Source organism: Larimichthys crocea, chromosome XII, assembly GCF_000972845.2.
Source record: "Larimichthys crocea isolate SSNF chromosome XII, L_crocea_2.0, whole genome shotgun sequence".
NCBI classification, from domain to species: domain Eukaryota; kingdom Metazoa; phylum Chordata; class Actinopteri; family Sciaenidae; genus Larimichthys; species Larimichthys crocea.
The window spans coordinates 14,134,306-14,148,053 of NC_040022.1; the positions used below are offsets into that span (position 1 = coordinate 14,134,306).

At 42.9% G+C, this 13,748-nt stretch overlaps 1 protein-coding gene across 1 annotated transcript in view; it reads left to right on the forward strand.

Moving 5' to 3' along the window:
* The first annotated feature begins 2,398 nt into the window (after window positions 1-2,398).
* Window positions 2,399-13,748, forward strand: part of ptch2 (patched 2) — a 29,537-nt gene continuing 18,187 nt past the window's right edge. Inside the window, exons 1-2 of the mRNA XM_019262072.2 lie at window positions 2,399-3,053; window positions 4,672-4,864. Coding sequence (XP_019117617.1) covers window positions 2,907-3,053; window positions 4,672-4,864 — 340 coding nt within the window. The 5' untranslated portion in view covers window positions 2,399-2,906. The remainder of the gene's footprint in view (window positions 3,054-4,671; window positions 4,865-13,748) is intronic.

Here is a 13,748-nt window from a genome sequence, read left to right on the forward strand (position 1 = left end):
AGTTTTATCTCTCTGAGACAAAACTGGCTTCAAAACGTCGCCTTCAACTGAATCTTTGCTGCTTTTCTGTAACCATAGTTAAAGTTTTGATTATTTAAGCCATGTTGGTCAACCTTGATTTTAGTTTTAAAAAAAAAGAGTTTGGCTTTGTTATTATTTATATTCGAATGATTGTGATTAATGCTTAAAAAAGGTATTCAGATCCCGTACAAAAATGTTAGAAATGAAGAAAAAAAAACACATTACAAGAAAGTCCTGCTTTCAAGATCTTATTTAAGTAAACGAATAATAAGAAAAAAATACTCCTGATTATATCATTAGATCGTTAATTCTGAGAAGAATCCAATTCACTGCTCTTCTACATTTAAGTATTATTGTAGTTGGAAAGAAAAAAAACTAAGTTCTGACAGACATAAGACTGCTGTTCAACTTTTTATACATGCCAGTCAAAACAGTTTATGATATGCGCGTTATGTTTATGAACATACAGAATTCATTTCATCATACTAACAGCTACTTTCGATACAAATTTCACACATTGTACTATATGTTTGGTACTTTATATACTAGTCTGATATGTAACATCCTGGACAAACATGTCATATTAAGTATATATGACATGCTAAACACCAGTATCAAAGAAACATTTGATATAAATGGTCAATAACATGTGAGACAAAATGCATACATACCTGTATATAGGTTTATATATAAAGATACGTTATATTTTGAGCATATTTTCTTTTTCTCATTATAGGATTGTTGGATTTTGATCTTAAACATTTAAAGAGTTGGGCTCTAGGACCAACTGATGGCATTCCCCACTTAAATTAATTTAAGACACTGAGTGTAAAATGAATGAGAACTGTGTTAGGATGACTCGACTTGTAATTGCATGACTTATAGCCTTTACAACTATATAATCATTCTTCTTTGTCACTATTCAACTATTTTGTATTTTCTTTTGTGTTTGTGCTGTAAATGTTTCATAATGACGCTGATCCCCAGTACCTATGATCACCACACATCCTCAGTCTGCTTTGCGTTTGTCTCCGTGTAAACAATGATGATGGACACAACAGCTCAGCAGCAGGTTGTGACATTGATTGAACCTGTTGTCACAAACTGAATGAGCTCATAGCACTAACACCTGCATTCGAATTGTTTTACTCCAGCTTCAAATTGTTTTACAGTCACCCAAAGCTCCTCAAATTAGCACCAGTCAGCTGACAAATGTTCTGAGCGGCAGCAGCAGCACAGGTTGGTGTTTAAGGCAGAGAATGATGTGTAATCTGGTAAAGTGTTTGTTCTTCACCCTCATACTGTCATGAGTGGGGCCAATGGGGGCTTACATTAGCAAACCACCGAGACACCCCTAACCTTTTTCTTTCTTTCTTTCTTTCTTTCTTTCTTTCTTTCTTTCTTTCTTTCTTTCTTTCTTTCTCGTTTCAGATGTTGTTCTTAGGTGAACTGCTTTCTGAACTCGTGAAATCATGCATTGCAAGACATGGAAACTTTCCAAAAAATCTCCACAGAGATAAGGGTGTCACACTGAACCAGGCAGCTCCGATGTGTTGATGAAAGAGATGTGCGTACGTGGAATAATTCCCACAATCCTTTAAGGTGAATATTTTACAGGGATGAGAGGTTGGATTTTCTAGGGTGTAAGAAAGCCTATCAACCTACTTTTAGAAGCATTTGGCCACGAGAGCTGAGGTTACAGCTGTTAGTGCTAAAAAACCTACACACATATCTTCTCACAGCTGCATATAACAAACTGCACCAGCAGCAGAGGCCTGAGAGGTTAAAAATGTCTTTTTAAGGGTGTTCTGGAACAAATGTGAGGCTCCAAAACCTCATCCAACATGAGATACCCTGAAGTGATATGAAAAGTGTTGAAAGATCTGTAATTCTCCCATACAGAAAAAAAAAAGAATCATGTTTACATTCTTGTCTAAAAAGCTGAATTGACTTTTTTCTCTCTCTCTCTCTCTCTCTCTCTCTGTCACTGATTGGTCTGTGCTGATGAAACAGAAAAGCTGAAAATTGTGTTCGTGCCTGCCGCTGTGATATCAATAGATGGCATGTGCGATTGCTTCTTACAAACTGGAGGGGCCAGGCCACTGGGAATAATGTTCAGAGAGCAAGTGAGGCGGGCAGGCAGGCAGGCAGCAAGCTGTGTGCGTGAGTGTGTGTGCGTAATGGTGTGTGCGTGCGTGCGCGCCTGTGCAGCAGAGTTTATTGAAAGAGTTCCTCTCTGCCTCCCCCTCCTCCCTCTCTCCCTCCCTCCCTCCTCCTCCCTCACTCCCGCCCTCCCTCCTCCACCCTCCTCCTCCCTCCCTCCTCCTCCTCCCCTCCCTCCAGCCCAGGCAGCAGCAGCCTGGGTGGTCCCCCTCTCTCTCCACTTTGGTGAGCTGTTGCTTAGCAGCTAATAATAGGCGATGTTTGCAAAGTAATTTGCCTCTTCCTTGGCCAATGGGAGCCGGAGCCCTTTTCCATCAAACCTCCCTTTTCAGGATTTGCCGAGAGGCGAACTTCTCCAAATGTTACCGCTACGGGATCGGAGTTAGACTTGACACGGACGGCTCAGACATAGGCTACTACTACTACCACTACTACTACTACTACTACTACTACTACTACTACAACTACTCCTCTCTGAGACGTCGTTTCATAAACTATCGGGACGAATGAAGACTGAAGGATCTATACGGATTTCGGCGCATAATGTTGGGATGGAGTTTCGAGACTTGTTTGGCTCCAAGGAAGACTAGAAAACGTTCCTCTAACTTGTCGCCGGCGCTGCTGGATGCGCTCCTCTTCTATGTTGGATTATTGTCGCTTTTTCTGAACTCGCACCGATTCTCTGTCGCTTCGCTCTGCGCCCCGTTTACCCTCTTAGGACTATGGCCTCGGATCGCGGGGTCCCAGGGGCCGGCGTCTATGGAGATTTACCCCCGAGTTATACGCGTTCCCAGCCGCCTGCGAACCCAGACCTACTCCGGAGACCCAGCTACTGCCACGCTGCTTTCGCACTTAAACAGATCTCAAAGGTGACACAATGCTCCCAGTATAGTGTGGATTTACTATGAAGGCAGCTTTCATTCAGTCGGTAAACGTGAATGAAAAGTCTCCAAAGGCAGCTTGTGATTTAGCCCTTATCTAGTCGTGAGTTGAGGGCGCATGTGGGAATGTAGGGTAGGCTGAAGCAGAAGCTCTCAAACTGGGGGTCCGGGGACCACCAGAGCTCCCCGAGGGAGTCGACAGCGAAACCAGGAGTTGTTCAGTTTAACTGTTTATAAGGGAAAAATATATATAAATTGTCATCAGGTTGATATAGACAGCAGCAGTCTTGCATGCGTTATGTTTACTGGGATCAAATCTTGTAGAAGACATTTTTTTGGAAACCTCCTGGAATAAAGTGATAACAAGTTAACAAGCGTTTACATATTTGGCAGTTAACTATGCTGTTTGTTTGAATGGACAGCAGACTCTCATTCATTTATTTTGTTTTGTTGTTGTTGTTGTTAAAGCCACCGGGAGGGGAGGGAGTGTGGGTTTGTTCTCATATCCCAGCCGTGTTGTGCGTGTTTTTGGCTTTGTGCAGGCAGCGGAGAGCGCACTGGCCCGGGGTCTGTTTGGAAATGTGGTGGGTCCTGTAAAGGAATTCACTGATTGAGTTTGATCTGACAAAGCATCTTTGGACCGCCCGGATGCTTGGACGTGTTTCAGCACTGCTGAGAGAAACCACAACACCAGTGCAATGTCTTCTGCAGCAGTGACATTTGTAGCACAGGGACTGAATGGCCTACAGTAGAGAATCTAACATTTCTGTTACAAATCAGAGTGGAAGAAAACTATATAATGTAGTTTACTATGAAGCAATACAAACTCTTTTTGTAGCCAGCTCATTCTGTTTGTATTCATCAGACTGAACGAGACTTCTACTTACCTGAATAGTTGCAACAGTTACCAATGTTCAGGACATATATGTTTATAACTTTGTACCGCATACTCACTAAAGATCAGATTCATATACAGTGTTTCATATAGAGTCAGAGACATCTTGTTAATCAGACAGTATTGTTGTTTTTCTCTTAAATGATACCTATAATCTGCAATTTCAGTATTTCTGCAGCTTTCATTACATCAAAATGTGTTTTTTATAATCTCATTTGCTTGTTTCTCTGTAAGTTTAAACTGCTTGGAAACAAGTTTAACCAAAAGTTTTATATCAGTACAAATTATTGCCACAACTGTGTTGATTAAATCATCTCAAATGTGGGAGACCCTATCCTAAATCTGGGTTGAGTTCAGGTGATAGATGTGAAGTTTTAGCATGAATCTGACAGCACACTCAGGGAAAGACAGCGCTGGCATCAAATATGTGGTTTACTCGTTAGCACACTGAGTTGTCATCATGTTAGATAGAGCTTAAATTCCACAGACAGACACATCTCTCTGGGTACAGATGCGTGCGTTATCCAGTGTCTCAGATATGAGTTGTTGCTGTGCTTTAGATTTCTAAATTCTTCACTCTTGAGAGACAGATAGAGACACAGCCACGAAACCTGCCTTTGTGGACAGTTCTGCATTATTTATTCATTATTTATGTAACATAGTAATAATAATACTGTCCTTTTGTCGCCCTCCCTCCTACTTCGAATCCAGGGGAAGGCGGTAGGTCAGAAAGCTCCTCTGTGGATCCGGGCGAGATTCCAGGCCCTCCTGTTCTCTCTGGGCTGCCACATCCAGAGGCACTGTGGGAAGGTCCTCTTTATTGGACTCTTAGTATTCGGGGCTCTGTCTGTGGGACTCCGAGTCGCAGCCATCGAAACGGACATCGAACAGCTATGGGTGGAAGGTGAGTTTATCTCTGTTAATCTTTGCGGATGTTCTTGTGAAGCAGCCAGACTCTAGTTATTGTTAGTATTTCTCACTCAGATACATCACTTACCCTTCAGGTAAGCTGTCATTCTGTGAGTTCAGTCTTTGGTCTGTTGCTGGATTTATTGACTTTATGCTCATAAATACTCAGCTGAGATATGTTTGTACATTTTGATGAGCTTGTATTTTTCCCCACTGAGTTTAACTGGAGTTTGAATGACAATAGTGGCTGGTGGGAAGATGCAGGGTGGCCATGTTAGTGTCACCTTAGTGCCATGGGAGGGCACTAGGTGTTCAGTGACTGGCTGCTGCTTGTCTGGCTGAAATCTTACTGAAGCAGCAACGTGGAACCTGATTTGTGGGAGCTGGTTTGAAGTTATTTTATTATGTTTGGATGAAAGAAGCTTGCATATTTAACTTTGGATATTAATTTGGTTTCCTGTGGCGTTTGGGGGTGGGAATATACTGTATGTTGTATCCTGCAAGCTCAGTTGTTGTTTGGTCATGTCTGTTCATGTCTCTCAATAAGTCAGTTTACCTGAGAAACCCAAACACATCCAACACGCCTGCATTACAATAGTATCTTCCCCTCTTCTGTCACTCACACACTCGCTATCTTATGTCTGTCCTAAAGGCATGACTGTGTTTGTGATTGTGCGCTGACTCACAAAGCTTTCCCTCCTCGTTCTGTGCATTTTAGATTTAAGTTATTTGTACATTTTCAGGGTTAGAGGCAGCTTTATTTGGTTTTTCACACTGGCCGAATTCCTTTTAAACCCCCAGGCTTTCAGTGCCGGGGCTGATCCCCGCAGCAGATGGACTGTGTGAATGGTTAGCCATCTTTGAGGGCTCTGACCCCTCCCCCCCTTTCGGCTCCCTGTGTGGTCCCTAACTATTCTTGGATTCCATTCAACAAGAGGCAAGCAGGCAGGCAGGCAAGCAGGCACCACCTCCCTTAAACCCCCCCTCCCTCACTCCCTCCTCCTCTCCTCCTCACACAAGAAGAAAAAATATAAGTGAATGCAGCTGAAGTTTACCCACCTGTTTTGCACACTCTAAAAGCGCTACAGCAGTTGGTGAATATAAACAGACTCTATGGGGTTTTTTAAGCCCACCATGTCACTAGAGGACGGGGACAAGCAGCTCCCACAGGAGCTGTGTGCGGAGGTGTTGGAGAAATCACACGCTGCTGGTGTCAGAAGTGTTTGTTAGGCTCTGCGCTTCATTTGCGGAGGAATTTAAATAAGCCTCCCGTATCAGGCCCAATTTAAATAAAATATAACAAAAAAAAAAAAACAATCTCTGCAAATTGGGTGCTTGAGGTTGCAAAAGCCTGAATTTGATACAAAAGCGGGCAACAAGAGTTTGAATTTCCACAGTCTCTTTTTTTCCTTTGGTTTCATTCTGGTTAGTGTAAAGCTTCGGGATTACCTCTTGAGCTAATTGGCAGATCCATCTCTTAAAGGAGATGTTTAGATGTTTGTGTGCCAGTTGTTTTGCTGTGGGATTGAGAGAGTTGAACTGGGGGGGTCTGAAAAGGAATGCTGTGCCTTTAAGAGGCCGTGGCCATGTTTCTAAAGTTTCTGCCTGCCTTGTTTCCACCAATAGCCCATTGACAAAGCTGCTAGGGCCTCAATGGAGAGTAAAGTGGTTCGGTAACAAGGAGAGGTTAGTTCTCCCTCTGTCTCTCGCTCTCTCTCACACACACACACACAAACACAGAAGAGCACACACACACACACATGCACCATTGTACATAAGCCAGAAGAGGGAGGAATGATATGCTCTCTAATAAGACAAATTATTTCATATTAAGGCACGCAAAATATTTCTCTATTTCTCTAGTTTTATTGGACTTGTTTTTGTGTATATAATGTAATTTAGGAGAAATATAATTTATAACACGTACTTGTGAGTCATTTCTTTTGTATCTGACAAGTAATCTTATGAAGCAGCTCTTCCTGATTGCAGCATAAACAAAGCTTTCACACTGGATCCTAATTTGTTCAGTATAAACTAGCTGTGAATTGACACCGTATGTGTTAACACTGCCAGCAGGGTGTAAGATGTATGTGTGTGTGTGTGAATGTGTTAGGGGCATATGCTTCCCATCATATATTCATACTAGAGGCTGCCCCCGCACTCTACCCACGCATACACAAACACATACACTTGTCATCTTTGCCACCTTTGGTGTGTACAGCTTGCCTTGCCGTCTGTCTGCCCGCCAGAATTTCCTGTCTGCCTGTGCTTTGTGTATGTCTGTTTATATTTCTACCTGTCTGTCTGCCTGCTCTGTGAAGTCAGGCCACCAGGGCTTTTTTAATTGCTTCCTCCCTCCTACAGCACCAAAACACTGTGAAGCAGGGCACAGCGGTGCAGTCTGTCTAGAGAGAATAGACAGAGAATAGGGAGGTTGAAGTTAGTACCTGCATTCCCAAGCAAAAAATACTTCCACTCTCTCCTTTACTCATCATTTTGGTTCATCTTGTGCATTTGCAAAGAGGATACGGGACAAGAAAGTAAAAGGGTTTGTCATGCATTCAGCCATCACACCTGTGTTGGCGAGAATAAGAGCCCCAGTATCAGGGTGTTTAGTCTGACGGGGGGATTAAGGACTATTTGTGGCTTACTGCTCAATCTGAGATAGAAATTACCCATCAAAATGCCCGAAATGACTCACACAGGTCTTGTTTAATTGTAACAGATTTGAATATTCTTGTGGAAAGTGACACTGGAAGTTTTCCTTATTATTTATAAATGGCTGAATGACATCATATTTCTTTAATTTTCTGTCTTTTCACCGTGAATGATGTTTGCGTACTGTAAACAAACTCTCCTATACGTTTATATAGCTTGCCCACCCTTTGAAAGTGTGAAAGTTGGTGTGAGCTGGGCAACGTGTGACTCGGCCTGTATTGTCCACGAGCAGAAAAGAGAGAGATCGTAAAAAAAAAAAAAGAGGTGCAGGAAGAAGAGAAGGATGAGAGGAGACAGTGGGGGGTTGGGGCAGGAACAGGGTGGAAGGTTTATGGCTAGCTGACACTTTTTTTTTTTTGCCTGTCCCACTTGAACAAACATGAAAAGTGTAAGACTGCCTGATGTATGTCCTTTTCTCATCAGAAAACAACTACAAGAGAGTATACAGTTTCTTGCTTTCCCCCTCCTTAAATCTGATTTCTTTGTGCAGCGTGTTGCATTATTATATAATGATCAGATTCAGATCAGATTATTCCACTTTTCACAGAGCCTCACTTGAAAAGCTTGTTTTGGGAAAAGAGAGGAAAGAAATGGCCTCCATGTAAAAGTGGTGGTGTTTACTCTTACATTAACTAAACTCATCCTTCTTGGCAGAGTTTGGGTGAGGCATGACAGACATGTACACAGACTCAAGCTGTCCAAATATGAGTGCAGTGAGACAGGGCCTATCCGGATAGCAGGCGCACCACATGTCCCATAAAGAGGCCATGTAGAAAGAGGATAGGAAAGGGGGAGGTAAAGACCATACACAGTCCACGTAGCATGAATGCATAGAGACTGAAGTGGCTAGGTTTGCCGGCTAGCTATGAAATCAGACCTAGTCTTTTGCATATACGAAGAGACCAATAAACAGATTGATTAAAAGAGCGAGAAAGATTAGAGAAAAACACGCCTGAGTTTGTGCAAATGAGCGAATGCACACGTGGGCATTTCGGTGTTTGGAGCAGTTTCTCTAAACAAACCTCAGAGCGGCACAGCAGGTAAATGCTATAATTCATCGGAGCGCACACAGCGCCCCAGTTCAGACAGAGAAAGGGAGCTCTATGAGGCATTATTGGAGGTGAATAGTGCGCGGTGGTGCCCCAGCTAGATAAATAAACTCCCAGTGCTCAGGGCCCAGGACCTCACTGGTAGAGAGAACAAACAAGACCAGAGTCAACCTGGGTCACTTCTAAATGTTTATTTCACCCCCCTTCCCGCCATCCTTCAGTCCAAGTCTCCCTCATTCCATCCCCTTTTTCAGCATCCCCCCCCCCCCAACACACACACACTCTTTAACAGTGAGACCAAGACCACCCCCTAACAAATAAACACAGATTGAGCAGCTATAGATACATGTGCATATGACAGACACATGGCTTTTGCTTCCATGATGCAGGAAACACAGACTGCTCCCTACCTGTAGCGATTTTAAAACATCCAGCATTCATCATTTCATGTGGATTATGAAGATACAGCCACATTTACAATGACAACGTAAAGCTGTTGGTGTTGTTTGGTGCCAAACCTTTTATAAGAAAAAGGGCACTGGACTGTCAGTCTTTGCAACATTGAATGCAATATACTGTGAAAGGCTTGCAATGCAAGTGAAAACAGGATAATGAAAACTCAATCAATATAGTGTGGCACCCTTTCTTTCCTCAATGAAGAGCAACCTTTGTCTTTGGTCTGTGCGAAAATAAAGCGGCACCAGTCACCTTAGAGTTTGCACCATTTGCCTCTGTCTTTGCACCATGAAAGTATAAAAAGTAAAGGGTGAGGGAGATGGAGAGAGACTGAACATTTTCTTGGTACTTGGGAGGGAAAAAAGAAATGGTTCTTGGGCTCAATAAATTCATTTCTCGTCTGAATGAGACCAGCAACGTGGAAAAATTTTGCCTTTCAGGCAGGGATGAATGTATGTTTCAACCACACATTAAGCAGTATTAGCGGTCAGTGGAGTGTCTAATGTGACTATTTTTCACAGTGGCCAACTCTGCCCATGATTAGCATAATTAGCAGAGGCAAGCCTATACATATGGAAATAGAAAGTGCCTAAATGCCAACCCTGGTGGAAATTTATGTGTGGTGGCTAACACCACTGGCACATCTGAATAGAATGTAAGTGAAACTGATTTTTCATGTTGTTTTCGCTGTTTTATACTGTTTTTAAGGTGTGATCTGTTTGTTTTTTTCCCGATGGTGGGAGGGTGCAGGGTGAAAACACACTGTAACTGATCATTTTTGTTTTCTCATGCCCCACATTAATTAGGATTTTGTCCTCCGAAAATAATACAACTGTCTTTGACGATTAATGAACAGATACAGGGTGCGTGTGAAGACAAAACACACGCACACTGTATTTCTATAGGTAAGATACCAAAGTGCCAGCTTCTCTTTCTTGCCCCTAGCCTCACCCTCCCACAGCCAACTCTGGCATTGTTTTACAGGCTGGGAAAGTTTTGGTCCATTTGCTTTTGTTGTGAAAAAAAAAAAAAAAAAAGAAGTTCCCTCTTTATTTTATTCCGCTGTTTGTTGGGAAACATCTGAAAGAAATTGAAGGGTTGAATGACAAAGGGGTTTGCATTCAGTCTGGAACTGCTGTATTGAAGGATTGTATAGAGGAACAGCCCATCTGCTGGGGGCAGCCTGCTTTAGGTGGTGCCCTGGCTAGGGAATGCCATAGGGCAGGGCCGGGCTGAGGACCCAAAGTGGGTCCTGAATCTGGTGTGTCCACATGTGACAAAAGGACAGAGAAGTTTTTTTGTGATGCTGGGTGCCAGGCAGAAAGAATGAGTTTCTCATTTGGCTCTTTGCTGAAAATCTAAAGACATAATAGACCGCTATTGGAGGACATTGTGAAAAAAAAGAAGTGTTGAGTGAAAAAGTAAATGATGCAAGATGCCAGCCGAGGAATAGCTTTCTGTCTTTTCTTAATATTGTTTCTTCTCTCTGGTGGTCGGAACTCTCTTTCCCTTAAATCTATCTTTTATTAACAGAGGTCCTGCGTAGAAATCAGCAGTTCATTTCTCCGCATGCGGTCATGCTGTGTAAATCAGGAAAAGGTAACTTCCACGGCACTATGTAGCAAGTAAAAACATACATGTCATTTTCAACCCTCTTCGTCTTGGGTCTTCCTCCATAGCAGCGTGGGGCCTTTCAGAGGCCCCCTAATCCAGCTAATCTACCACACTGAACTTTGAAGGTGGCCTGCTCTGACCTAGCATGGCCTGGAACTAGGACTAGACCTGTAAGCCATGAAGATAGAATAGAATAGAATAGAATAGAATAGAATAGAATAAATTTGAAATGCAGCATTTTAAAGATGGCCTTGCCTCCGTCCTAGAAGCCAGATGTGAGAAGCCGCACATATTTCATTGAGTTAGGGGATTCTGGGTGTTCGGCTTTTGGGTATAGAAGGGTCAGGTGGAGAGGAAATGACTGAGGTTGGTGGAGACAGGGTCCAGTGTTTACACCGGTGTACAGACTCACACCCACACACACAGAGGTACATGGACACACACATTCATACAAACGTTATATTTGTACACCCACAGCCATGAAACCATGTCAGTGCTTGTTATGACATTTTTCATTTGCTTTTCACTTTCCCAGTGTCGTAACTGTTGTGAAAGTGCTTTTAGTGGTGAAGCTAGTAAATGAATTCACATGTTGCACCCAACAGAGTCGAGTTGTTTGCTGAAATTTGTAAGATGGTGGTCGAGTTTCTCAAAAACATCCAATGAAAGAACTGTGGATGTGATTTAAAAGAAGTTGTGATCATTTTATTTTCTCTCGTTTCTCATTTCATCATGTTGCCAAACACGGACTAATATTTCATGTTAGAAAATTGCTCATGTAATAAAATTACCAGCCACTGGGGTGTTGAAACCCCAACTTCCACACTCAAAGGCGCTTTCTTCCCAGGGTGGGAAAATTTCCGGGAACTGTCTCTTTAAGGCTGAGCGGAGCGCAGGCTGAGTGCAGGGAGAGGGTATGGGGGATTGAAAAAGAGTGAGAAAGAAGTAGAAAAGGAGAAAGATGGAGCGAAAAGACACGGGAAACCAGGAGATAGAGAGGAAAGACAGATAGAAAAGAAAAGACAAGGTTGCTTCTGAAGCGAGTGCTGAACTGAGAAGAGTCGTCATGAAGCTCAGAGTTGGGTGGTTGGGGCCGGACCAGGGGTTGAGGAGAGAAGGCGAGAAAGAGAGAGAGAGAGAGAGAGAGAGGGAGAAGAGAGAGGACTTGCTGCCTGGGTGGTCCAGATGGGAGGAACGAGACACAAATAGCTATAATTTACTTCAGGAGGCCTGTAATTACAGAGCCAGAGTCTCTCCGAGCCACCCAGTTCCTGTTGGGATCAAAACCCCACACTGCAGAGGTTAACATACGAAATGTCAAAAAAGGTTTAACAGATGTCAAAGAGGTCCACGAACAGAAAGGGTTCCATTTTGTAGTACCCTTTTTTGATTGGAAATCTGTGTAGTGAGGAAACTGTCCTAGAGAACTGTACTTCTAAGCACCGTTTTCACACCAAGCCAGATTCTTTGTACATGTACTAGACAGCGCGAAAGTAGTTCCAGTCAAATAAACTCAAAGAACCAGCACTTTGAAAAGAGACAAAAAAGTCTCCAAAATTTTTGAGGAAATCTTTTTTTGTTGTGGTTCCCTTGGAATAAAATCCTTATAAAAACTTCACAAATGTTGTAAGACCAGATGTGCAAAGAACATGTCCCGTTTGAGTCGTTTTTTTGTTTTTTTTTTTCTTTTTGGGATGCACTGAGCCAGACACTTAAAAAAAAAAGACACACATGACTGCAAATAAACGAGGTGACCTTATATTTTCAAGCCCCTGCGTAGGTAATTAAAGCCTTGAAAGCGAAAGCCTAGAAATATTGGACTGTGTCTCCAAGGCCTAGAGTTTTTAACCTGATCTCACACTTTCGCGGCGTAGGCTGAATAGTTGTTTTTTCTTTTCTCCCCATCAATTATAGGAGCCTACTCCAGGCTGGGGGAGGTGCCGGGAGTGTGGGGGGAAAATGAGAAAGAAAGAAAGAAAGAATGAAAGAGGGAGATAGATGCAGAGAAAGACAGAAGCAGGAGCTGTTGAGAATATTACGAGTATGAGAGGAATAGATGCAGGCGGGATTGAGTGCGGCGTAGGGAAAGTGAGTAAAAGAGTGACGAGAGTTAGAATTAAGGAGGTAGTCCTTGTTTCCAAACTTCCCCCCTCACCTCCTCCCTTCCCTCCCTCTCTTTCTCTCTCTGGGGTTGTCATGTAGTGGGACAGCGAGAGGGGCAGACGGGCCCTCTGTGATCCAGCGCGGCATGTTTCATGTCCACTTGGCACAGGCACAGATCCCCCCGGCTGGCAAACTCTTTTCAGGGCAACCTCCTGTAATTAGGGGGCTGGAGTCTACCGCATAGCACAACATATCTCTCTCTCTCTCTCTGTTTTTTTTTTAATCCTCTTTCTATCTCTTTCTTGTTCATCACCACTGCTGACATCCATATTTATCTCTATATGAAACTATTTACCTTTCTTTATCTACTTGTATCTTCATGTTCTTTGATGTCTTTCATTCCCAGCTTCTGTGTGCCATATCAACACCTCCACTGTCACTCTTCTCTTCTCTTCTCTTCTCTTCTCTTCTCTTCTCTTCTCTTCTCTTCTCTTCTCTTCTCTTCTCTTCTCTTCTGTCATCTGGTTCCAACATTATAGTTTTATGATGTAGTTTTGGTCAACTTATTTTCATCTAGACTACCTCAAAGGTAGACACGGCATATAAAGATCAAGAATGGCAAGTCGGTATTCAAAATGTCTTTGTCGATATATATCTGCTGCCCTGAGAAGAGTGGCAGAGGATTTTGGGGCATCAGAAGCCTGGTTTTCCTAACTAACAGGGCACATCTGTTTCACAGAAGGAGCCAATGAGAAGCTGTATTACTCATTTCTCTTGGCCAGACGCTGGCTTGTGTGAAGTGCCTTCAAAACCAACACTGGCGAGGGCCAAGGGCGTTGGTCGATATATGTGTGTGTTCTTGTGAAAGTGTGTGTGCATATGTATATGCACGCAACACACTGTTATAAGATCCAAATGTGTGTCTTTGTGTGCACTTTA